Source organism: Salvelinus alpinus, chromosome 2, assembly GCF_045679555.1.
Source record: "Salvelinus alpinus chromosome 2, SLU_Salpinus.1, whole genome shotgun sequence".
In the NCBI taxonomy this organism is placed as follows: Eukaryota; Metazoa; Chordata; class Actinopteri; order Salmoniformes; family Salmonidae; genus Salvelinus; species Salvelinus alpinus.
The window spans coordinates 125,077,545-125,104,290 of NC_092087.1; the positions used below are offsets into that span (position 1 = coordinate 125,077,545).

The window sequence follows — 26,746 nt, forward strand, 5'->3', positions numbered from 1 at the left end:
CAACTACATACAGTAAAAGCACAGGCACATGTGAACACACAGAAACACACAGATTATACACACTTAAATACACACACACACGCACACACACGCACGGACACATACACACGGACACATACACGCACACGCACGCACGCACACACACGCACGGACACACGGACACACACACACACACACACACACACACACACACACACACACACACACACACATCTGTGCAGCCTCATTGTCTTTCCCACACCACTGCAGCACCTCCCCTGCTCTGCAGTCCTGGGTGGGGGTAGGCGGCCCACAGGAATGGATGAAAATTCTCAGAAGCCCGTTGCCATGGCACCAAAACAAGGATGTGCCTGCATCACCCAGAGCCTGGAGTTGTCTGCTCCATCACTGAGATATAAGAAGGGGTGGGAGGTGTCTCTCTCTCTCTTTCTCGCTCCCTCTCACACACAAACACTCCCTCTCTCTCTCCTTCTCTCCCACCCTCCATCCTTCCCTCATTCTTAGTGATGATGAATACTGAATCGTATGATAAGGGAGATTCCCATTTTATTGCCACACATGACGACACTCAATATGAATCTATCTCCACCTGTTCACCAAATAGACACCGGTAATCTATTTGTCAACACACATCATACAGCTGAAAGCATCATCATATCTATAGCATCCCTAACTTCCCTGACAGTGTGTGTCACTGTGTACATATTCCTGGATGATCAAAGAGCAGCCTGGTCCCTCATCCACTCTCCTGGTTGACCCCGCTGGAACACCAGGGGTTAATCCATCGAGCGCACGATTTTGATGGATGCCCAAATACAGGCGGATTAACCCTCATCCTGCATCATCCTCTCTCCTCTTTGCGCTGCAGACACACACGCACACACTAAAACACACACATAGACACACACAGACATACACAGCAGTCCCTGCCGCCAACAGATGTGCACTCTCATCACTCCACAGGCACAACAGTTACATTAGCATCTCCAGCAGCATACTGAGGGGGAATCACAGAAAGAGAGAGAGGCAGGGGCAGAGAGAGAGAGGGAGTAGAGGTTGAGGAGCAGGGGTAATCACCGTCAGTCAGAGAGAGAGAGAGAGAGAGAGTGGACAGTGAGAGCGAGAAATGCTTTACAGAGGAACTGTGGAGCGAGCAAGAATGTAACAGGCAGACAGAAGGAGGAGTGCAGAAGAGAGAGAGAGAGACGGAGGAAAGCCACTCTTTTTCTTTCCCCTTCCACACACTACTATACCTGCTCTCTCTCTCTCCCCCCACCTTGCCTCAGACCCTCAATTTTGGGCTGTTCCCTCACTCCCCGCCTCCCTCTCTGCCTCCTCCTGTTGTACACGCTAGCGCTTGTTTTGGGCTGGGAGTGTGGCGCACCTCTCTCTCTCTAATCTCGGTTGGTTTTGTCTCTCGCTGCTCTGCTGCTGCTCTGACAGGGGACTCGTCGTCGGGAAACGGGAATACAAACATGGGAGTGACAGGCAGATTGACTGCAGACATGATGGGAATGGTAGTGGGATTGAGCGGGAACGGCACTGGATTTTCCCATCAATTCCGTCTCCCTCCCACCGACATGCAGGATTAACCAGGAAGACCACTTGGATTCCCCCAATTCCCATCGGAGGTAGAGAGTATGCTTTTTATCCGTGTGTGTGTGTGTGTGTGTGTGTGTGTGTGTGTGTGTGTGTGTGTGTGTGTGTGAGGAGTGTGTGATTATGAGGCACAAATGAGCACGGTGTGTTGTGTGTCTGAGACAGTGCTACAGATGATCGACTCCCACTTGTCGTTACAGCAGACACCTGCTGGAGCACCTCTGCCTGTATGACTACAACTGGAGAGAAGGAGAAGAGACATAAAGAGAGATGAGAGAAGAGGCTTATGAGGCTTTCTAAGCCTCGGCCAAAATGTGAAATTTATTTGAGGATTTTGAAAAAGGTCAAGACTAGAGATTATACAAGAGGGGGGTATTAGTATATGGCCCCCCCAACGGGAGTGGATTTGAGAATGGGCCCTGTCTGGCTCCTCCTGTTGCTGCTCACGCCCCTCCTTTCAGCGCAGGTTAGCATAGTTTCTGAATTTGGGACTACAGCCGAGTCAGAGGACCCAACGTCGTCCGTTGTGAGCGCTACAGGGGAGTCGGGCACCCCCTACAGCCCCGATCCCTCAGGGTCGGTCACGACCCCCTCGGAAGCCCCAGAGGAGGACTGGACGCCGGCAGAGGTCTTTCTCTACAGCGGGGACTACTCCGCCTTGGAGATAGTGGAGTGTGACCGGGCGTACAGTCTCACGGGTCAGAACGGCCCCCTGCCGCGGGGGTTCTATGTCCCCCTCCGACCGTCCATGGACGCCCTGGCCAACACGGCCAACTTCCTCAACATGATCTTCCAGGCCAGCGACCTGCGGGAGAGCAGTGTGCGAGAGGACATGGAGTGGTACCACGCCCTGGTGCGCGCCCTTCTGGAGGCCGACCCCCTCATCCGGCAGGCCCTCCTCACCTTTGATGCCGACCCAGCCTCCACCGCCCCGCAGCTCGTGCTCCGCGCCTCCCGGAACCCTGCCCCCCCCAGGTACCAGAGCATCCTCCTCCAGGACCTCTCTAGCCAATGGGAAAGTCTGCACCTCCCGGCCCCCGCACCCGACGACACCTGGTTCAGCAGTTTCAAGTTTCCCGCCTCCTCCAACCAGCCCACCTCGACCCTATCTAAAAGAGTCCTCCTCAATGACCTCAGCACCCTGGACACGCCCAAATGGGGGCGGGGCGATAGCTACGTGACCAATCGCAGCGGGGTGCGCTGGGCCAATGGGCCATTCCTAGAGTGTGAGGACGGCCGGTTCCTGCCGGGCTGGCTGCTCACCCTATCCACTTCCTTCTACGGCCTGAAGCCCGACCTCAGCCCTGAGTTCAGGTCAGTTAGGACCCTGGCTGCGTCTAAAATGACACTCTATTGCTTATATAGGTTTTGACCAAGTGTCACCCTATTCTCTATATAGTGCACTACTTTTGACCAGGGCGAGTTGGGCGAGGGCCCTGGTCAAAAGTAGCACACTACATAGGGAATAGGCTGCCATTTGGACAAACCCATGTCTCTCTCTGTGTCTCATACTGATGACATCATTTGAGGTAGATAGGTTTAGTACCATCATCAAGGACTATGATGGCCCCAACCCACTACTCCTGCCCCCAGTAGACTATAATTCACATTTAGTGCCTGGCTCTAAAAATATCTGTCCCCAGCAGTAGTAGGGCCTATAGTAGTAACCAGAGAGCCACACTGGAGATACTTTGATAAGCATTTGAAATAGCAGATATGATTGAATTACCCATTGCTGGATACCATCTGACATTTCAAAGTAAGGCACTTTTAAAGGCCAAAGAAGTTGATCTAGAGAAAATGTCAAGCTTCAGGCGATAGAGTTGAATATGGATGATTCAATTACAATAATAATATATTTGTTCCCATAAAATGTCTTGTTGTTTATGTTGCTATTTGCTATTTGTTTGTGTCCAGTTAGTTTCCAGGATAGTCTCCTTTACTGAAATGGATGTGTCTCTTTGTGTGTGCGCGCGCTCTTGTGCCAGGGGTGTAATCCGTGTGGATGTAAACGTACAGGGCTTTGATGTGAACCAGTGTGCCACGGGGGACGCTTGGTTTGCCAACACACACCAGTGCAACCGCACCACCATGGAGGTAAAGAGATTCTCAAAATGTTTAAGCCCTGGAAAAATAGTAACTAAACCCCAAATTTTTGTTGAAGAGTTACAGGACCTCTTATCTCTGACCAAGGCCTAGATTCAATCAGATCAAGCGTTAACCGGTGATAGCGTTGGAGCTGTCAAATCGGTGAGCAGCTGCTCTTGATCATTGTCACGAAGCCACACCCATCCCATTCGCATTACAGTGGGTTTTGACCAAAGGTAACTCCTTCTCTTGACAATGCTTTGCTCCAATGCTTCGCTTTGATTGAAGTTTTTATAAAGTAGAGCAGAGCTCAACTTCTTCTACTGCTCTGCTAGCAGGGTTCTCGCCGCTCACCTTCTCATAATCCCCCGCACATTTCTCTGCATGCCCTCGTTGAAAATGAATGGGGGCACAACTTCTCCAGCTGAATTCGTTGTTGGTGAAACCCCTACATTAGAAGTTGAGAACGAGAAAGTGTAGGCTACAGATACATAAGTACGTTCAAATTGAAAGTCGTTCAACAAAATAATGAGGATTTCTATCAGCCTAATCGAGGTGTAGATCTCACAGTCCAGTGTTGGAACTTGTAAACAGGGCTGCATTGGAATTTTCTTAATGCAACTCCATGCACCCAATGGCAATGTCTGCTGTATATATAATGCCAGGAGCCACTTGTGGATTTCACCGCTCTAACGCACTTCCACCACCGATAATGCCAAAACAACCGCTATGCAGATGTCTGCTAAAGCAGATCTGATTGAATTGAGCCCTAAATCTCCTAGAACCAAACCTTGAGTGGGCTGGCCAGCTACTCTGTCACAAGAGACTGCAAAACCCCCTAACTGGTTAAACTCAACTCCATGATTTACATTGGAGTTGAGGGTACTGGAGCGCCGACGTCACAGAAAATGTTGATTTGATTTGATTCAAAACTACTGATTAAATCACCCAAAGAATAGCCCACAGTTACACAGAACAACGTCTTGTGTAATTGCGGGCTATTCTTTGGGGGCTAAAATCTGCAGTTTTTGAGCCATCCACACTAGTCGCCGCGCAACTCCATCGTAAGTGGTGGAGTTGAGTTGAATAAGCTACAGTACTCCAAACCCTAACCTATATACTTTGGTAAGTCACCATATAGGCAGTATTTAAGTAGTAGTAGTGGGTATTGTTACATCATATGATTCATATAAATACATTCGTCAACCCTAACCGCTTTAAATAGCTTTACTCTCTCTCCACCTCCATCCTTCACGTGTTACTTCATTTACATTTTTATCCTCCACTCATCCCCTTATCCATTCATATTTGTCCTCCTCTGCTCCTCCTTTACCTTCACCCCCTATTTATTCCCCTTCTCTTGTTTGATCCTCATCTGTCCTTTCCGACACAATCCTCTCCCTCTCATCCCGCCCTTCTGTTTAAAGATAGCTGTGTTGGGTGGCGGAGGGATGATCTGCAGGATTAAGATGATAATCCAGCCCTGAACGACATCCGTCCCCCAATCCCCATGCACCCATCACTCATCTGACAGACAGAAACAACACAGGAGCACACCCATATCCCAATCTCATCAGCATCATCCCCTCTCTAGTCTCATCCTGTCCCCTCATGGAACATCCAGAGACAGGTCAGAGGTGGAACAAGAGAGAGATTGATTTCCAGGTAGAATGGGATGTTTTATTAGAGATGATTTAATTTTCTGCAAAAGGAGTTAATTGATTCATGTTTAATTGCGGGCTAAGGCCTCTTTAAAAAAGGGGAAGAGATGACTTGCATTAAAACCAATTTAAAAAAAGATGTAATACTGTATTTAAACTATATGATCTAGCTACACTAAAATCAAGTGATTTGATACCTTTATCAGGTTTTTTCAAAAGGCAAACAGATGTGTCTTTCACTTTCACGTGTGTGTGTGTGTGTGTGTGTGTGTGTGTGTGTGTGTGTGTGTGTGTGTGTGTGTGTGCGTGCGTGCGTGCGTGCATATGTGTGTTACATACAAATTACTCACCAAGTCAATTGCAAAAATCCATATAACAGTCAACTAAGAAAAATAAAAAACACCTCTCTCAATCAAAATGACATAACGCAATAAAAAAAACACACAATGAACCATATTAGATAGACACTCAGTAAGAGTCAAGCCATAGAGCAAATACGCCTCTGGAGTGAGCTTGATATGTACCTCATGAGGCTTTAGAGTGCAGGTCCATGCTATGTTTACCAACCGACTGACTTCTTAATTACTTACTATGTATGCCATCTCCATCTGATAATTAAATTGCCTTCATGCCTGAGTTCAGTTTAATCCATGGCACATACAAAAATGTAACCCTTTAAGTAGAAACGCGTTTACCCCGCCCACCTGAGGATTTGTATTTTTCAGCCATCTATTTCCTGTGTTTGAGGGTTGAATATCCACTTGTCACTTAATTCTCGCTGATTGATACCTTTCATTTGAATCCTCTGACTCTTTCGTACTCTTGCTTGTGCCTGTCGTTTTTTCCCGTTAACGTTACGACCGTGGAAATGTTTGTTATGACCTGTCAAACACACCCCGGCAATGGCTGTAATGGGCTCAATGGGATACATTGTCTTTCTGTTGAAACTATACGAACGCTAAAGCTTCGTCAGGGATTTAATACACCGTCTCGACGCGTACATCACAAGAAAGAGAAGAAAAATAACTTTCTTTTGATGGGTGTTAATTTTTTGTGGAATTGAAAAAAGTAATAATTTGATACAGTTGAAATGTTTACAAATTAGATGCGCTGAAGTGAAACCAACTTCAGAAAATGAAGACTCGAATTATAGTGATATTATGTCTGATCTCGCCAACAATGTAAAGTATGTTTAGATACTGTAGGTGTAATCTAGAGCCAAGCTTGTTTATTTTTAATCTAAGGGTATCCGGCTATTATCACACTTGTTGAATTATGCAGGAGAACGTGACAACAACAGTAATAAATGAGGCGGTCTAGACAGTGCAGGAAGGGTTGACCGAGCAAGTGTCTGGTGGTTGCGGCCCTGTTCCTTTCCTTTGTGTTAATTTATTCATATCTGCAAATACGTCTGGTGTATTTATGCAAATTAGGTACATATAATTAAAAAAATACCTGATACAATAAGTAAATGTAAATGAGTGCATTCTAAGAAAGAAAAGTGAAATTTGACAATAAAATGGAATACCTGAACTCCCACCAAAATCCCTGAACTCTAATTCAGTCAATATCTCACGGATTATACAAACTCAAAACGTTTGGAGTATCTTCATCCATTGTCCAACTGTTGCATTTATTATAACAGTTTTTAAAACCTTTTAACAATTTAGATGACCGTTGCTGCTTTAAGCAAGCCATTAGGTCTGTCAATACCTGATGTGGGATTGCACATGTACTTGAGGGTGGGCATGTGTTTGTGTGTGTGTGTCTGCCTACGTGTGTGTGCATATGGGATTTCACTGGTAGAAAAGGGATAATTCTCTTGGTAGCGAGGCATTACATATCCATTTAGGGTTTAACTTAGATTAACACGGAGGCGAGGGGCAAGCGTCCAAATGGGTGTTTCCTTGACTGAGTGCTGCTGTGCTGGGAAGCATCATGGTGGAAAAACTAACACCAGGCTGGCTGAGAGAACATGTGGAACACACTCCATCTCCATCAAGAACGGCCAAGCATGTCAGTCCAATCAGGCATAGGCAATACAGTCACCTAACTGTAACAATTCATACCAACAAAGCACTTTTTATCATAACAAGAGAACATTGTTTTTTTGGCCATTTTCACACAGAAATGCTGATATTACAGCAGCAGCAGATAATGATGCCTTGGTTGCATTGGTTTTTCTGACGTCCACAGCTGTTTACAGATGGAAACATTGCAATGGATGCAGATATGCCAAAGAGAAAGTATTACTTGCATTGAATTGTTTTTTATTCCTCTAGGAGGTCCCCTTTCAGGTGTGGAGTGGGGATATTGCAATAATGATAAAGTCCTCCTAATACAGGCATGTCAAACTCGACACCTCACGGACCCTATTCATCCTTGGTAATCATGTGCGTAGACTCCTTCTAGCCAATCAGGTTCCAGCCAATCAGGGACAAGGATTGATCAAAACTCAAACTACCCCTGTCCTTGTACTGTGATGTGAACTTTAATCCCCACTGCTTTTACTACCTTCCAGTGTGAGCCAATCACAGGCCAGGGATTCAGATTGGGCCAGTACTGCTGTCGCTGCAAAGAGGGATACTACAGCCCCCCAATGGATGGTAAAGAAGACACACAGGCTTCATCCCAAATGGCACCCTATTCCCTTTATAGTGCACTACTTTTGACCAGGGCCCACAGGCTAGTGCACCGTGTAGGGAATAGGGTGCCATTTGGGATGCACACACACAATCAAGAACATTTCAATTCAATGTTTGTCTAAGAACTTTACTTTATATAAGACCCTGGTCAAGGTGATGTAATCTTTTGACTTGTAAGCCAAAAACAGCTCTAAGACAATACTTAAAGATGTATTGTCGTCACTGTCCAGCTGTCTTTGTTTCTATCCCCGTGCGTGTCTAATACAGAAGGTGGTGCTCTGAACGACAGCGGTGGGGGGGGGGGTGGCGTGTGTTACCCGGCCCTGCCCATCTGTCTCCCCTGTTGGCCGGGCTGCAGGCGCTGCGAGGACGGCACCCCCTGTTGGGTAGAGGAGGACCGGTTCCTCAGAGCCGGGGTGCTGGCCGTCCAGGGCTTCTTCATGCTGCTGGTGTTCATCAGCATGCTGGTGGCCTACCAGTTCAGATGCAGCAGGGTGAGTGAGTTCCAGTGGGTGAGAGGGTCATATTCATTAGGGTACACTGTAGCAAAATGTATTGCAACGGAAAATTTAAATGAGTGCTTCTTGTTGGACAAGTTAAGGTAGTCCCTCCCTGTTGCATTATGTTTTCTTTCTTGTGGTCCCTAATGAATACACCTCTGGAGTAACTCCTAACAGTTAAGGTTAATGGTAGAGAAATATGATTCTAGATCTGTGGTTAGTGGCAACTTCTACAACAAGCCATCATTGATGGTTAACTGTTCGGTTTCATTATGAAGATCTCACTAATCTTCAAGTTTCAATGTTTATTCGCAGTGCTACTTTAGTCTATACTTAGAAGGAAATTGATATGAAGCTCTGTTAAAAGTAACAATTAAGTTGTTCCCTCATTCTTTTGAAACACTGTCAGTGCCAGAATATTGCTTCCTTGTATAAAGCATATGCTGAAACTCTGTGGCTCTATCACAGGTAATCTAGTCATCTTGACGTCTTCTGTCATTACTCATCATCGTCGTTGTCACTCTAGATAAGAAATGTGGAAATACCTAACTCTGGGCTCTGAGCTTGAATTTAAAAAATGTCTCAAAGTAGGAGTGCTGATCTAGGATCAGGTCCTCCCTGTCCATATAATATTATTCACCACGATCTATAAGGCCAAACTGATTCTATATCAGCACTACTCTAAGACTCCTGAATATGAGCCCTGAGTGTTAACATGAATTGAATATCTTAAGCCATGTTCTATGTGACAGCTTACGAATGAATACATTTATCCGATATCAGATGTATGCATACAGTAGGGCCAACATACAGGTAACTGCCAAAATAAAGGAAATCCCCAACATAAAGTGTCTTAATAGGGCGTTGGGTCACCATGAGCCGCCAGAACAGCTTCAATGCACCTTGGCATAGATTCTACAAGTGTCTGGAACTCTGTTGTAGGGATGCGACACCATTCTTCCATGAGAAATTCCATAATTTGATGTTTTGTTAATGAAGGAAAACGCTGTCTCAGGCGCCGTGCCAGAATCATAAGTGTTCAATTGAGTTGAGATCTGGTGGCTGAGACACACATGCTTTAAACCCCCTATACTCCTTTGATACCCCTCTTTCAAAGTCACTGAGATCTCTTCTAGCCATGGTAGCCAAACTAATGGCCAACTGGGCATGTTTATACAAGCATGATGGAACGGGACGTTTTAATTGCTTAATTAACTCAGAAACCACACCTGTGTGGAATCACCTGCTTTCAATATACACTACCATTCAAAAGTTTGGGGTGACTTAGAAATGTCCTTGTTTTTGAAAGAAAAGCACATTTTTTGTCCACTAAAAGGCCAGCATCCCGGAGTCGCCTCTTCACTGTTGACGTTGAGACTGGTGTTTTGCGGGTACTATTTAATGAAGCTGCCAGTTGAGGACCTGTGAGGCGTCTGTTTCTCAAACTAGACACTCTAATGTGCTTGTTCTCTTGCTCAGTTGTGCACCGGGGCCTCCCACTCCTCTTTCTATTCTGGTTAGCGCCAATTTGCTCTGTTCAGTGAACGGAGTGGTACACAGCGTTGTACGAGATCTTCAGTTTCTTGGCAATTTCTTGCATGGAATAACCTTCATTTTTCAGAACAAGAATAGACTGACGAGTTTCAGAAGAAAGTTATTTGTTTCTGGCCATTTTGAGCATGTAATCGAACCCACAAATGCTGATGCTCCAGATACTCAACTAGTCTAAAGAAGGCCAGTTTTATTGCTTCTTTAATCAGAACAACAGTTTTCAGCTGTGCTAACATAATTGCAAAAGGGTTTTCTGATGATCAATTAGCCTTTTAAAATGATAAACTTGGATTAGCTACGTGCCATTGGAACACAGGAGTGATGGTGGCTTATAATGGGCCTCTGTACGCCTATGTAGATATCATTAAAAATCAGCCGTTTCCAGCTACAATAGTCATTTACAAAATTAACAATGTCGACATTGTATTTCTGATCAATTTGATTGTCACACCCTGGCCTTAGTTATCATTGTTTTCTTTATTATTTTAGTTAGGTCAGGGTGTGACATGGGGGATGTATGTGTTTTGTATTGTCTAGGGTTTTTTGTATGTTTATGGGGCAGTGTTCAGTCTAGGTGTTTGTATGTCTATGGTTGCCTAGATTGGTTCTCAATTAGAGACAGCTGTCTATCGTTGTCTCTGATTGGGAGCCATATTTAGGCAGCCATAGTCATTAGGTAGTTTTGGGTGATTGTCTATGTCTTTACGTTAGTTGCTTATGTCTGCACTTTCGTTTTATAGCTTCACGGTCGTTTGTTGTTTTTGTATAGTTTGTCAGTGTTCGTCTTCGTTAATAAAAGAAGATGTATTGTTATCACGCTGCGCCTTGGTCCTCCTCTCTTCCACAATACGACGATCGTGACATTGATGTTATTTTAATGGACAAAAAATGTGCTTTTCTTTCAAAAACAAGAACATTTCTAAGTGACCCCAAGTTTTTGAACGGTAATGTACTTGTACCCCTCATTTGCTCAAGTGTTTCCTTTATTTTGGCAGTTACCTGTATATCTTCATGTATCATCACATTACAGCAGGGGCATTAGTATAATTGTACCTCCCCCTAGCCATTCTTCCTCTCTAAGATAGTGCTCCACGGGCCTAGTCTCTGCATACATCAACACATGTAGAGTTAAATGGTTAAACACGGAGCAGCGATGGTCCACAGAGACATCAGAAATCAAACCACTGTAAGATAAGCACATCATACTGAACCAATCATGTTTCCTCAATTCCTCTCGCTCCCCCTCCCCTCACTTTCCATCTCCCCTTCCACCTCTCTCTCCCTCATCCACCCTTTCCCTCTCTCCCCCTCATCACCCGCATCCTTCTCTCCATCGATCTCTACCTTCCCTCTTCTCTGCCCTCCCTCACCCTTTCCCTCCCCCTCACCTTCCCTCTCCCCCACATCCATCCCTCCACTTTACCCTCCCTCCCTCCATCTCACCTTTCCCCCTTCCCTCTGTCTATCTCACCTCCCCCTATAGAGGATCCGGGCATCGGGTCTCCTGCTGTTAGAGACCATCCTGTTTGGCTCTCTGCTCCTGTACTTCCCGGTGAGTGAGATAATATATGAGTGAGTGTGGAGATAAGAGTGCTCTTTTCAGATCACTGCGTTGGGTTGGGGATTATATCGTAATGGGGGATTTAGATTGGTGGTTGGGAGGGGGAAGGTTGCGTCCCAAAGGCACCCGTATAGACCCTGGTCAAAAGTAGCGCACTATATAGGGAATAGGGTGCCATTTGGGACGCAGTCAATGTATTCGTTGCATAACTCTGCATTACTCGATGGCCGGCGATAGGTTATCAATCACTTGTGTGATTCATTATCCCAATTAAGTAGTCGTTGCACAACTCACTCACACATGTATCTACCCTGAATCATTGATCAAAGTATCCCGTTCAAGCCAATGGTAAATGATGGGGGCATGTGGTGCCCTTGTAGGTCATTGATCATATTACTTCGCTCGCTAGAACACAAGGTTGAGTTACATATGTGCGATATACACATATTAATGTGTTCCCTTCCTCCGTTCAAAATGGAGGAGCTTTGCTGTATTCCCACTTCACTACGGTATCACAGATGCACTAAAGAAACACATATGGGGGATTCAGACGCTAAAAGGCCGACACAAAGGTGAAATTCCTTTCAGTCTGCTGTAACTGTGGAGCGTTGGCCCAGACAAAAGGGCAACCGAGGGACACACTCTCTCATCTCTGTAGGGCATGACCTGGGGTGGTCACACACCGCCCCCTTTAGCCCTCCAGCCATTTGATCTACTGTTGCCGCGGTCACCGACCTAGAGCACACATACAATTCCACTCATGTACACACACGGTCCTGTACACTGCGCATTTTCTGTATACGTTCTGTACTGTTGTATACAGTTGTGATTACTAAGTGCATAACGTGTCTCTCCTCTGAAGAAGGTAGAAATGTTCTATTTAAACACATTCTAATCAATTATGGCTCTGTATTATTTTTATCCACAAAGCCTGTTGCCTATTGTAACTACAAAAACAAGGTAAACTAAGCTCACAGGGAGTGATTTTGCGTGATAGATCATCTGCTAATGCCTCTCTCTATCTCTCCCCCTCAGGTTTTCATCCTGTACTTCAAGCCCAGCACCTTCCGATGCATCCTGCTTCGCTGGGTGCGACTTCTGGGCTTTGCCATAGTCTATGGAACGGTAACACTGAAGATATATAGGTCTGTACTACCGCACTCTCTCACTACTACATTTCACGTATCGTCAGTATCACCGCATGTGTATCCCCTCTCTATAGTCAGGTCGATCAACATGTTGTGAGCTCTTTCTCTGAACTCAGATCAGTTTGTATGCTCTAGTGTAATTCAAAATGTGTCAAAAAGTGTCTCTGAGGAATGAGTAACATCAAGTCAACTTCCCACACATACAGGGTTCTCAAGGTGTTCCTGTCGCGCACAGCCCAGAGAGTGCCCTACATGTCCAGCATACACCTGCTGAGGTTGCTGGGAGTCATGGTTGTGACCGTCAGCTGGTTCCTGTGTGCGTGGACCGCGGGCGTTCTACAGAACCGTGACCGTAACGTTCCGTTACTGATCATATCGACCACGTCGGATGGTCAGGGCTTCAGCCTCTGTGACCTGGACCGCTGGGACTACATGATGGCCGTGGGTGAGTGGATAACACTAATTGAAAAAGAGGGTTGTTGGTGTTTTCCAGGTGATACAGAAGAAAAAAAATCTATATTGAAAAGAGAAACTCCAGCACACGGGCATTCTTGTGTAGACCTATTGACCAAAACCAAAAATCCAGTGAATGTTACTGTTATCGATTTGGCTTTTTCTGTCTGGCTACAAATCACATTCCTGATTGAGGTCAGAGGTAAAATCAATTTACAAACATGATTTTTAGCTCAAAAAACCCAGACAAAACAACACATTACTGCCTGACACTACTTGTGTATGAGAAGAGTATAAACGTTATGTCTGTCTCTTTGTCTGACTCAGCCGAGCTGATGTTTCTGTGCTGGGGCAGTTTACTGTGCAGTGCTGTGAAGCCAGTGCCCTCAGCCTTCCACGAGCCTCGCTACATAGGTATCGCCATACACAACGAGCTGCTGCTATCATCCATGTTCCACCTGCTACGGTAACCAGCGTACATGATACTTGGATCTTAACAGAGGCAGTTAACTGGGATAAAGCCAATGATTTATAGTATATAGGCCTACACTAGATCACTGACAGGGGACGCTGTTTAGAAGCCACCGCTCCTCCATCTTGGCACTCCCCCACCATTGTGAAAAATATTTTGAAAGCTGTAGAAATGTATTTATTCATGTTTTTTGTACAATACGTTTATTTTATTACAAACACAATGCATACTTTACATTATATTATGTGAGCTAAACATAAAAAAGACAATCAAAAAATAACATGTTCCGTAAAGTATAATTTTTCGAAAGTTCTGTTACTGTGCCCACTACAACAAAAAATACCTAAATTCATGTACTTTTGTCCTTGAAACATTTAATTCCTATGGAGGACTGCTTCTTCTGGGGAGTGCCAATATGGCTGACCGGTGGCTTCAAAGCCTCTCATCGGCCAATACATAGCATCAGCAATCCAGGGTTTATATACATCATTGAATAAAACATGCTTATTCACCAGGAGAAACGCTTATTGTATAGGGACATATAACATGTCTTCCTGTTCTATATTTTCCTTAGGTTTGTCATGCCCTCTCTGCATCCTGACTGGATGCTGTTGCTGTTCTTCACCCATACGCATGTCACTATCACCGTGACACTCGCCCTGCTCTTCATACCCAAGGTACATGGCAATTTTCTTCCACAAGCAATGTAAGTATAAATCTGTCTCTTACACATGATAACTACTCTGTGTGTGTGTTCTGTAGTTCCTCCATGTGTCGAGGGCGGGGAGAGAGGAGATTGCAGAGGAAGTGTATGAGGATGAGGTGGACTTGCGGCGATCCGGCTCGTACCTCAACAGCAGTTTTACCTCAGCAGTTTGGAGTGACCACAGCTTGGACCCCGATGACATTCGGGTAAACTCCCTTTCTGCCCCGGACCCTTACTAAGTGACCATTTCTATTCAGGCACTGTCCAGGCCAAGACGGGGAGAAATGATTAAATAGAATTTAAACTTTAGTAAAATAAAACAATTATAAACATTGAATTACTGCTATAACCATTTGTAGGATTGCTTTATACTAATTTAAAACCAATTAGAATTTTCATTATAAACTTACACATAAAAAGCCCTGTGTGTATTTCACAATAGGTGGCCTGGCATAGACCTGACCTGTGTTTTCTTTTCCGCCTGCCCCTTCTCTTCTCCCTAAACTTGCTCTCCTTGTCCTTAACAATAACTCTTCCCCAACTAATTGTTCCCTATGGCTTTTCCTCTGCTCACTCATACCAATACCCTCCCTAATTCCCTTTATCCTTCCTTCTCTCTTCCTTTTCACCTGCACCAGGATGAGCTGAAGAAATTGTATGGTCAATTGGAGGTCCACAAGACCAAGAAGATGACAGCAAACAACCCCCACCTGCAGAAGAAGCGCATCTCTCGGCGCGGGCTGGGCCGGTCCATCATAAAGCGTATCACTGAGATCCCAGAGTCCATGAGCCGACAGTGCAGCCGTGATGGCAAAGAGGTCAACCTGGGCAGCAGGGATGTTACGCACGCCGAGTCCTGTAAGAGAGCGCCAGATACTTTGAGCATAAATTACAAAGATGAACCAGTAAAGCAGCCTTCACCAGTGCTGCGTAAATCTCAAAGTGACTATGACTATGTAACCGATAAAGACCCCTCCTTGCACGACACCATGTTAAGGGCGAATCTAGCTAAGAGATGCTCACAGCGCTCTGAGACAGACTCGCTGGATATCGCACCATTGGTCTGTAAGTCGGCCAGTGCCCAAAACCTTACAGTCGATAACAATCTCTTGTTTCCTGGACCTACCAAGCTACACAAGTCACTGAGTTTAGCGTCCACTAAAGCCCACAGTCTGGAAGACACCTACCGGGTTGGAAGAAATACCCCAGGCGAGCAAGGGCAGTCCCAACAGGATATCGCTATCAAGGACCAGACCTCAAGTGCCCTTGTGCAATCCCAGTCTTATGACAAGGCCGAAGTGTGTCCCTGGGAGTTGGCGGAGGAACGCCCTGCCAATAAGAACCAGCCACACGTTACCTTTGCTCCCTCTGAGGAAGAACCACAGAGCCCAGAGAGTATATCATCACCAATACTGAAACATATTTGCCCCTGGGACCATTTACCTGTTCCTACCCCAGCAGAAAGTCCTGCTGGGGATTCACAAGGCGGAGAGGCAGAATGCGAGTCCCCGAGACCCCAGGCTCCCATCTCCACTAGTGTACCTGGGTCCCCAAAGGCTGCAAAGGACATGCGGGCCTTCTCCTTCCGCACTTCCACCCAGAAATGGCTCTCTGTGAAATCTTTCGTAGGATCTGTGGATGCAAGCATCAAGGAAAAATCCAAAAAGGAGACAGCAGGAGATACGGTAAAGAAACTGGACTCAATATCCCGAAAAAGCCAGGGGAGTGTAGCCGCCATCGCCGTCATCGCAGCATTAAAATTAAAAACGCCAAGCATTTCCAGCGCAGAAACGAAATCACAAAGTGTTTCAAACTTGGAGAAGAAATGTAGCGTTTCAAGCGTAGACAAGAGGACACAGCAAAAAATAAGTATGACAACAGGAGATGTGAAACCTGTCCTCGTGAAACAGGCTGCAATCAGACTGTCCTCAAGTGATTCCTCTGAAAGAAGTCCTAGGAGAATAGTGGTTGTACAGTCCACTGTCTATCCCTGGGACTCAGAGGACATGCAAAAGGACAGTATGTATGAAAACGTGTTCATCTCAAGGGAAAACACTGCACATAGCACAGCTAAGACTCCTTCCACTCACAGAAGAGGTAGCCAAATTAAGCCTGCTCTGAGTGTTTCCCAATCAGATATTTGCCCATGGGATGTTCCTGCTTCCTCCCAGCAGGCCCCACAGAGACAACAGAGCACCACAGCAGACATCTGCCCATGGGAGTTGGGGGAACCAGAGGAGGATCCAAAGGCGCCTGCACGTGTCAGTGTATGTCCTTGGGAATCAGAAGAAGTATTTAAAAGACGGGAGAGTGTCCGGGGAGATGTATGCCCTTGGGAAGGTGATGTTTCCACTATCCCAATTACCTCAGCGTCCAACCAGTCTGAGGAGAAACCAGAGGGTCTGAACAAGAAACCAACAGATGTATGTCCTTGGGAAACTGATGAAATGCCACAGATTTCTCACGGCCTGAAACCCCAAAAGAGTGTACGGGTTGATGTCTGCCGTTGGGATGTGGGTGATTCCTTCCCTGAAAAAGTAAAGGTGCCGATTATTTATGAAAATGTTAATCCACAGGAGGACAAGGGATTACGTAATGCGCCACCAAAATGTCAGGAGACAATACATGCCAATGTCTGTCCATGGGAATCTGAAGAGACCCCTAAATCCCAAGACGGTGTACGGGAGAATGTCTGTCCTTGGGAATCAACAGACACGCCAAGCATTGGGAAACAAGATGTACAAACAAAAAGCACAGAGCAAGCTAAATCTGCCCCTGAAAAACTAAGTGTCCCCTTAGCAAAAGCATGTCCATGGGAATTCCCTGACCCACCAAAAGATTTGACAGTACTTTGTCCTTGGGAAGAGGAGAGTCCAATGCCACCCATAACCATAAAGATCACCAAAACATCATTTTCCCAGGAGACCACTGTTGCAAAAACAGACATTTGTCCATGGGACATTGGAGACCAAGAAAAGACAGATGGAAAAGACGGCCCTTGTACAAATGTTTGTCCTTGGGAAACTCAAGGCAGAACTCAAGCTGATCCAAAAGAGACTGACAGCATTCGAGTAAATATTTGTCCTTGGGAGACTGAGAAAACAGAGCAGCAAGACAGCACTCTGGCAATTGTCTCCATAGAAACAGGAAAGACTAAACGACAAGACAGCGTTCTAGCAGAGGTTTATCGTTGGGAAACTGGGGCAAATGATGAGCCAGACAAGACAAAAAGACGAGATGGCACTCAAACGGATGTTGGTCCACGGGAAACTGAGGAGCCAAAAAAGACAGAGGAGAAAGATGGTGTCAAAGTTGATGTTTGTCCATGGGAGACTGGAGAGACTGACAAGACAAATGGACAAGACAGTACTAAAGCAGATATCTCCAAGGAAACACAAAAAGAGAAAAGACGAGACAGTGTTCGAGTTAATATTTGTCCTTGGGAAACTGATGTCCCCGAAGAACCAGAAAAGATGAAAAAGCAAGACAGTGTTAGGGCAGATGTTTGTGTATGGGAAACTGGTCCAGCTGAAGAGTCAGAAAATACTAAAAGCCAGGACAGCACCAAGGCAGACATTTGTCCATGGGAGACCAGGGATCCTATAGAACCAGAGAAGATAAAAAAGCAAGAAAGTGTTCAAGCAGACATTTGCCCATGGGAAACTGATGAACCAGAAAAGTCTGCAGAGAAAGAGGAAACTATCCTTGCCAGTGGCAGACAGGACGTCACAGAGACCCAGGGTGCACTCTCTATGGAACAGGGCGACGCTGCAGAATCTGCAGCCGGCAGCACGCAGGGGGCAGAGGCGACCAAAGCTAACGTGCCCCTGGCTCGGCGTGATGCTATGTGCCCTTGGGAGATGGAAGGGACCAAACCACCATCATCCCCCTCATCCATCACGGAACACGACAATAACTCTGACATTTTTACATGGGATCCTGAAAACATTCCTGAAGAGGAAGAGGAGGAAGACGATGCCGAAAGTGCTGCAGAAGCCTTCGTCTTCCCATCCGACTTGTAAACGCCAGGCCTGTCAGTTACTGGCTAGAACAAGAATGGTCTCAGTGGGTTGTTACACCCGATTCACTGACTGGGTCACTGTGCAAAGATGTCCTATAGCAGGGGGGGGGGGTAATGAATTGGACATGACCTCTGCAAACCTGAATGTAGCAAAGGCCCCTGGACTGTCCATCCATAACACTCCCCAGAAAGACACTGCTCCACAAGCAATACGTCCCTGGGCCAGGATCTGCAAAAGCTCTGCCCACCAGAGGTACATTTACCCTCCCAGGTTCTCAATCAGAGAAAGCGTCTGGATGCAGTCCCTCTCCTTCTTCTTACTCCTTTTAGAGAGGTATATTGTTTTCTGTGTCTTTGTGTGTTTATAAGTGACAATGGGCTCTTCTGTATCACACAGTTAAAACCCCATTGCCATGGCTATAAAAGGTTGACAATGTGTTTAAAAAGTAACAGCCTGAGCCTTACGAAGCTGGTGATAAATCCTTATAGACACACAGGGATATAATCTACACTAGACCAGTGCTCCTTCAGGTTAACCTGGAAGCACATCCAGGAGTTTGGAAATCACTGATTACAACGGTGGTGATGCATGTCCTTTTGTTGCCTGCTATAAACACATTCCAAACTATTTAAGGACAGCTTTCCAGCTGTAATATTTATCTGTGCTTTTTCAAAGTCAATTGTGTCAATTACACAGTCGTGGCTACAAGGATATCAAATTTAATGTCAGTAATGTAGAACAACATAATCATGTCCCCACAGACACAGTGCTAATATTAATAACATAATACATCTAACTTTAACAGAGAACTTAAATCGTACTAATTCAACACTGATTTAGCTATAATCTGTTCTTTTGAATAATTTTCAATAGCAATTTTATTAGCAGAATAATAAATACATATTTCAAAAAAGGTATATCTGCACTTTGAGGATGCACGACCAAACCTTTTTTCATTCTTTTTTTAAGCATACAACTCAACTTGGAAACAGTTGCCCTAAAACAACTGCACCTCAGTATAGTCCCGCTAAAACTGTACATAAGGCCCTTGTCATTGATTTATTCACCATTTCCATGCTTTATTTACCAAATGTATCCACCCATATTTGCCACATCTCCTCATTCAGTGAAAATGAAAATGTCGTACAGTGGTGATATCATCTTCATGTGTTGCCTCGTGTTTTCCGCAATGGACCAACTTCGTTTTGGGAGTGTTTTTTTGATGCATGTAATGTGTTTTTTGAATGGGTGTGCTGTGTCTTTTTGTTAAGTAGAATCAAACACCATCATTACACAACGCATCGTTTTTGTATGTTGAAAATTATCTCTTTTGATTTCAGTTATTTTTGTATGTATTGCCAATGAAAAGTCGATTATTCTGATATAACTATACATTCACTGAAATCCAAAAAGGTATGAAAAAAAGAGATGGGACATTTTATTTTTGTATTCTTTAAATTAACATGTAATATATTCACCATTGAAATAAACCATACAATCTCTACAGATCTGGACAATATGGATTATTTGAAGTGTTTGAGATATACAAGTGTAAGGTGTAACAAACAGTGTATTTTTTTAATATAAAGGCAGAAAGAAAACTAAATGTAGCTTCATGGTTTCTTTAAAAAAATGTGATCGTATGTGCTGGCCCAGAATTACAGCTCCCACCTGTGGTCTATTTGTGCCACTGCACAGCCTTAGGCTTGGGCACTTCATAGTTGAGCCCCTCAAATTCCTCGCCTGGCTTGAGCTCCGGGCCAGGGATCATAACAGTCTGAAACAGAGCAAATAAAAGCCAGTGAGCAGAAATTACAACCACAGACAAATGAGCTCTCATATTAGCTTGTGTGTACCATACAAGTTACTGAGAAATCTAAGGCCAGTCCTAAAACGGTCTGAGACAAAACACATATGGTAAATAACAGAGATTTAGTACATTTAAAAAATCATTTAAAATCCATTCAGGTAATGAACTGAAAATGTATTCAGGAATTTCATTAGTCATCTAATCATTTTCTAATCAACCCTTTGGTAAACAGTGTTAAAGGGGCACATCACCACTTTTGAACCTCATTCATTTGTGACGTGCCCCTTTAAATCAGTAATCTTGCTACAGACTCCTATGAAAGGTCACCTTGACGACGGGTTCCTTCACTGGGGCCCAGGCTGGTACTATCTTGCCATGTAACCTCCACATGCCGTATGGGTTGACGAGGTGCCTCTCCAGAACCAGGTACTCCAGCACATCCCTGGGCTCCTCTTCGCTCCCCATCATCAGTCTGCCGAAGCGGTCGTAGACAGCCAGGGTCTAACCACCAGAACACACAAGTTAACAATTTAGGAATTATGTTAATTCAGGTAACACAACCCTTATTGAGGATAATGGTGAAACGATGATGTAAACATTAGAGTGGTTACGTTCAGCCATAAGAGTGGGACAGATTCAGGGGGCAGGAAAAGGTAGGGGGGAAGGAGAAAAGAGAATGAGTTGAGAGAATTGGTTCACTCATTACTAATTGGTTCACTCATTACTACTATGCTAATGCAATGTGAATGTTTCAGTCTATAAATAAATGCAGACCCTTATAGCTAAAGCTAAGCATAGCGCCATTGTCTCCTTTTAACGTTTCAAAATGTGGGATTCCATAGTACCCAACCTGTGTGTTATATACTTGTTTAATGGCTCGTCGTGACAGTATTCCAAAATGACGACAACCATTTTCGGAGTGACAGACCGTGTGTTTGCGACTGTCCGTCTCACCTGTCTGGAGTGCATGCGCACCGTAACCTGCCCATACATGTTGCCTTTGCTGACCATGTCTGGGCAGCGGGCGTGCACCACCTTGGGCGGCTCCAGGGACTCCACGAAATGCCACCGCAGCGTCTTGTAGCGGTTCCCCCTCACCATCTCCTGCACAGGATGGACAGACAGTGAGCTAATGCCATATCTAAGCTAAAAGAGCATCCCAAAGACAAAACACAACAAGTAACTTATAGGTTATAACATAGGTTACAAGTATAATTAACATTTGATCATACTATTTCTTAGTAAAATACCTGGTTAATTCTGTACCGTAAAATTAAGTACAATCGGCTTGGGCGATAGAGACCATGTGAGGTCGGTATGTGCTAGCCCACTACTTATAACTAAGAAATGTCAAAGAAATGATAGCCAAGCCAGGGCTGCAGCTATGCATTTGGTTTGCTAACTGGCTAGATGTCGTCAAGATCAAGCGTCTTGCTTACAGCAGAGACATTCAACTCCCTCCTGGATCGAGAGGACTGTTGCCTAAATTGTTTTGAGCGTTTAAAAACAGAGCCCCATGTGTGCACTTCTGGTAACACCGCATACCCCCGTATGGTACAGAAACGGTATGACAATCTATATACCGCCCAACCCTAAAGTGCAGCCACACACACTATTTGCAGCAGCAGCAATTTTCATGACATCATGATAACACTGGGATTGTATCAGTGCAAATAGAACTGAGGATAAATATACATGTTGAAATAAATAGCCTGTGTATTGTACAAACAGTAACAGTTAAAGCAAGTGTACTGGTGATGGTGACAATAACTGCCTGAAGGAAGGAGAACTTACAGGGTAACACCTTTCTGTCACAAGGGAGTGAAGTTTCTCCTTGTTAAACCTGAAAACACACAGACAGAAGAAGGGTGATACACTTAAAAGAGCGACTGCCCCTAAAAAGCAACTTCTTGTTTTGATAGTGACCTATGGCATCGATGAGCCAAAAACATTTATTCTGGTTTCAAAATTGACTACAAAGTGTAAATAGGATCATTTTGGTCATAAAGTAAGTCTCGACCAAAACTGAGATTTTCGAGATAGCAAAAAACGGTATGTCATGGAATGAATGGGACTGTAACAGTTTTCCTCGGGTTGTGTTTACTTCAAACTTGCCCACATGCCAAAAGCTGGCAGCACCCAAGTAATCATCAATTTGGAGCGCAGCTGCACACGACCAGATTTTAATGCCCATGGTCAATTTGGTTTGACATTTGATATACCCATGGGGCTAGTTAGGGACCATCGGTAAAATACACACTGTACAGTGCATTCGGAAAGTATTCAGCCCCCTTGACTTTTTGCACATTTTGTTACATTACAGCCTTATTCTAAAATTGATTAAATGCATTTTTCCCCCATCAATCTACACACAATACCCCATAATGACAAAGCAAAAACAGGTTTAGACATTTTTGCAGATGTATTCAAAATAAAAACCTGAAATATCACTTTTACATAAGTATTCAGACCTTTTACTCAGTACTATGTTGAAGCACCTTTGGCAGTGAATACAGCCTTGAGTCTTCTTGGGTATGACGCTACAAGCTTGGCAAAACTGTGTTTGGGGAGTTTTTCCCCATTCGTCTCTGCAGATCCTCTCAAGCTCTGTCCGGTTGGATGGGGAGCGTCGCTGCACAGCTATTTTCAGGCCTCTCCAGAGATGTTGGATCGGGTTCAAGTCCGGGCTCTGGCTGGGTCACTGAAGGACATTCAGAGACTTGTCCCGATGCCACTCCTGAACTGTCTTGGCTGTGTGCTTAGGGTCGTTGTCCTTTTGGAAGATTAACCTTCGCCCTAGTCTGAGGTCCTGAGCGCTCTGGAGAAGGTTTTCATCAAGGATCTCTGTACTTTCCTCCATTCATCTTTCCCTCAATCTTGACTAGTCTCCCAGTCCCTGCCGCTGAAAAACATCCACAGCATGCTGCCACCACACTTCACCGTAGGGATGGTGCCAGGGTTCCTCCAGACGTGACGCTTGTGCCAATGAGTTCAATCTTGGTTTTATCAGACCTGAGAGTCCTTGTTTCTCATGGTCTGAGAGTCCTTTAGGTGCCTTTTGGCAAACTCCAAGCAGGCTGTCATGTGCCTTTTACTGAGGATTGGCTTCCGTCTGGCCACTCTACCATAAATGCCTGATTGGTGGAGTGCTACAGAGATGGTTGTCCTTCTGGAAGGTTCTCCCAGCTCCACAGAGGAACTCTGGAGCTCTGTCAGAGTGACCATCGGGTTCTTGGTCACCTCCCTGATCAAGGCCCTTCTCCCCCGATTACTCAGTTTGGCCAGGCGGCCAGCTCTAGGAATAGTCTTGGTGGTTCCAAACTTCTTCCATTTAAGAATGATGGAGTCCACTGTGTTCTTGGGGACCTTCAATGCTGCAGATATATTTTGGTACCCTTCCCAGGTCAGTGCCTCGACACAATCCGGTCTCGGAGATCTACGGACTATTCCTTCGACCTCATGGCTTGGTTTTTGCTCTGATATACACTGTCCACTGTGGGACCTTATATAGGCAGATGTGTGCCTTTCCAAACCATGTCCAATCAATTGAATTTACCCCGGTTGGACTCCAATCATGTTGTAGAAACATCTCAAGGATGATCAATGGAAACAGGATGCACCGGAGTTCAATTTCGAGTCTCATAGCAAAGAGTCTGAATAAGGTATTTCTGCTTTTTATGTTTTCGCTTTGTCGTTATGGGGTATTGTGTGTAGATTGATGAGAAAAAAAAAAGTATATAATACATTTTAGAATAAGGCTGTAACGTAACAAAATGCAGAAAAAGTCAAGGGGTCTGAATACTTTCTGAATGCAATGTACATGGAACAATATTTTAAATGTCAATAGTACCTTATTTCAATGACAAACTATAAATTGTAGAAATTGATATACAAATATTGAAAGTATTTATGGAGACAACTAAAAGACGGACAAAATGAAAATATTGTCCCATTTACATTGTATAATTTATTGAACCAACTAGCTCCAGAGATAGGCTATCCAAGGCTATCCAATGTCAAACCAACTTCGCCACGGTCACACACTAATCACCTGAAGCTAATTGGCGAAAGAAGTTGGCTAGCACTAGCTAGCCTAGGCGACTTCAAGACAAGACCTGGTTAGACTGTTTCAAGTTACTGTTGCATTTTCTTAATGAGCAAGCCGAAAAACTAAGCCAAATCAGCTAGTTCAGATTTACAAACAAGATTAGCCTAAACAGACTTTCACAGCAAGCTATATCAGTGAAAGCAATATATCCATCATGAGCACAGTGAGTCACTATCTCACTTCCATTAGAAATGCCTCACTGGATTAACTGGGGACACCACCCACCCCTTTCACAGATCATCTTTGCCTGGTAGCCAAGAGTGTAAGCAGGATAGGGAGCAGTTGATTTGGGTCATATGAGAGTGAGTGTATCTCTTACTGTGTGAGAGCGTTGTGCGCGTCAACGAAGATCTCCTGAGCTTTCACTGGGAACGCCTTTGTGGTGAACTCAGCGTCATGCTCTTTGATCTTGCGTATCCTGCAGTGGAGAGAAGGTTTGGTGTTCCCACTTTAAATGAAATTCAACTTTTAAGCCTTCATAAACCCTTTATTAGGCTTTCATGAATGGACTATAAAGCCTTTATAAAAGTTTGTTTAAAGTGTAACCGGGTTTGTTTCAATGCCAAGACGTTAATGCAATATAAGAGACAAATAGGTACTCATTCTAAGTCTAATAGTAACAGAGAGTAAGAATATCTAAGGAGTACATGACAGACAGTCTTTGCTAGCTGGGAGTATTTGAGTGTGTGTGAAAGATAAGGAACGATCGCTCAATATCCTACAAAAAGATAAACAATGGGGCGGCGGGCAATGTTAGAGTGTGACACAGGAAGAGTGTCTCACGCTAGCTGGGAGGCAGCACCCTGTTTGATCTGCTCTGTGCGCTGTTTCAGACCCTCTTTGGACAGACTGGAGAGACGAGCATCACCTTCTGGGGGGATATAGGGGTCAAACACTCCCGCTGTGGTAGTGGAAAGGAGAGAGATATTGGTTATTGTGACTATGTATATTATTTGCTTCATTGTAACAGTGGCAACCCTGTTAACTTTGATTCTGTGCACAACAAACTGAAGGTTTTAACTTTAAGATGACCATAATGTATATGCTAATACTATACTGGTCTAGCTTGCTTTTAGAACAAGTCTACAACATTTATTCTCAAATGGCTCATAAGTCTTACACTACTGCTGATATGCAGTCATCAGCAGTAGTGCCAGACTGTCTGACATTTTGAAAAGTGTACGAATGCACTTAAACAGGTCTGTACCAGTGCAGGCGATGTTGATGGCTCTCTCCATGTACTCCTGCCTCAGGACAACACCTGCCGCTCTGGCTTTGGCCTCCTGGTCTGCCGACGCTGCTGCCTTTCCTTTAATCCCCACTGCGGGGGGAATGAAGTAGCGCTTCTTGGTCCTTACCGGGACAACAAAGGGCAGGGGATACCGTACCTCCAGCGAAGCCTCTGCATTCTGCATGAGGGAAAAGCAGGTGGATTAGATAAGAAATCATGGAGTACCAGTCTATGCATAAAGGTTATAGCACAATTTGTTCATGTGGTTTGCAAATTCACGGAGATAAGAGAATTGCACATCCTTATCAATTGGTTATTATTGTATGGTTAATATCATAATATGATGGTACATTCGAGAACATTTTCGTTTTTGCATTTAGTTTAACAAACAACTTGGTTTTTAGAAATAAATACAAAAATCAGATGATGCTAGTCAAAGAGACTGAAGAAAACAGTGTTATAAAATGCAATTATGACATCTTATTAAGTTACATGCATTTTAGGTTGGCTACGGTGATTGATTAATGAGTATAGACTAGCGAGGTAGCTAAACTGGTTTAAAACTTAGTCAGTTGAAAAATGTACTGTTTTAGCAAGAGTTGCCTTCCAAAAAGATCTGCTTGCTGGGTTTAGCTAGGTTAGCTAACTTAGCTAGCTAGCTACTGCTGATTATAAACCTACAGCTTTTTTCGGTGGCATTTTCTCGGGCTGAGCAGTCAACATTTCAATGAATTATGTGAAATGTATAGCTAATGTAATCAATATTCTCTCAAATAATACCTTCAAATTGCTGAATCTCATCCGATGCAGAGGCAGTAATGCCCTCCTCATGGACATCGCCATATTTGCTGTCAGCTCAGTTTGAGGTGTGTTCAAGAACAATATATCTGCGCTGTGCTGCGTATTGTTACGATTCTTCTTGCAACGTTTTGGGGGTCACTTTGGCTATTCTGCCTTGCTCTGCATTTTATAATAAACTATTACTTGTTTAGGTTTTTTTAATCATGAGAATCTGCTTTCAGTTATTGTTGGTTTATAGATCAAAGATGTTTAGATCAGAAGACAAAAAATCAAAGATATATCTACAAGGTGTGGCCAAATGTTTAACTGTTGTAACAATGCGGAGGGCTCCATTTTACTCTGCATGATTGGTTGATGGTAGGTGAGGGCGGGCGGTCCTGTATAAACACA

General features: G+C 44.4%; 2 protein-coding genes across 3 annotated transcripts; one reads left to right on the forward strand and one right to left on the reverse strand.

Moving 5' to 3' along the window:
• The first annotated feature begins 946 nt into the window (after nt 1-946).
• Nucleotides 947-19,912, forward strand: LOC139568594 (metabotropic glycine receptor-like). Of its 2 annotated transcripts, none has more exons than XM_071390523.1 (12): nt 947-1,631; nt 1,800-2,913; nt 3,588-3,696; nt 7,870-7,954; nt 8,261-8,487; nt 11,528-11,596; nt 12,641-12,750; nt 12,960-13,198; nt 13,534-13,672; nt 14,253-14,355; nt 14,441-14,590; nt 15,023-19,912. In XM_071390523.1, exons 2-12 carry the CDS (start codon nt 1,982-1,984, stop codon nt 18,404-18,406), a joined length of 5,547 nt encoding a protein of 1,848 aa, XP_071246624.1. In that variant the 5' UTR covers nt 947-1,631; nt 1,800-1,981; the 3' UTR covers nt 18,407-19,912. The 2 variants fall into 2 exon arrangements, with proteins under 2 accessions (XP_071246624.1, XP_071246625.1); XM_071390524.1 differs by having other exon boundaries at nt 1,803-2,913.
• Nucleotides 19,843-26,628, reverse strand: mrpl45 (mitochondrial ribosomal protein L45). Its single transcript, XM_071390525.1, has 8 exons — nt 26,336-26,628; nt 25,532-25,733; nt 25,108-25,225; nt 24,644-24,742; nt 22,011-22,059; nt 21,171-21,320; nt 20,544-20,717; nt 19,843-20,183 (listed from the first exon to the last, which is right to left on the reverse strand). The coding sequence occupies exons 1-8, from the start codon at nt 26,396-26,398 to the stop codon at nt 20,085-20,087; spliced, it is 954 nt and encodes a 317-aa protein (XP_071246626.1). The 5' UTR covers nt 26,399-26,628; the 3' UTR covers nt 19,843-20,084.
• Between the last annotated feature and the right edge of the window lie 118 nt (nt 26,629-26,746).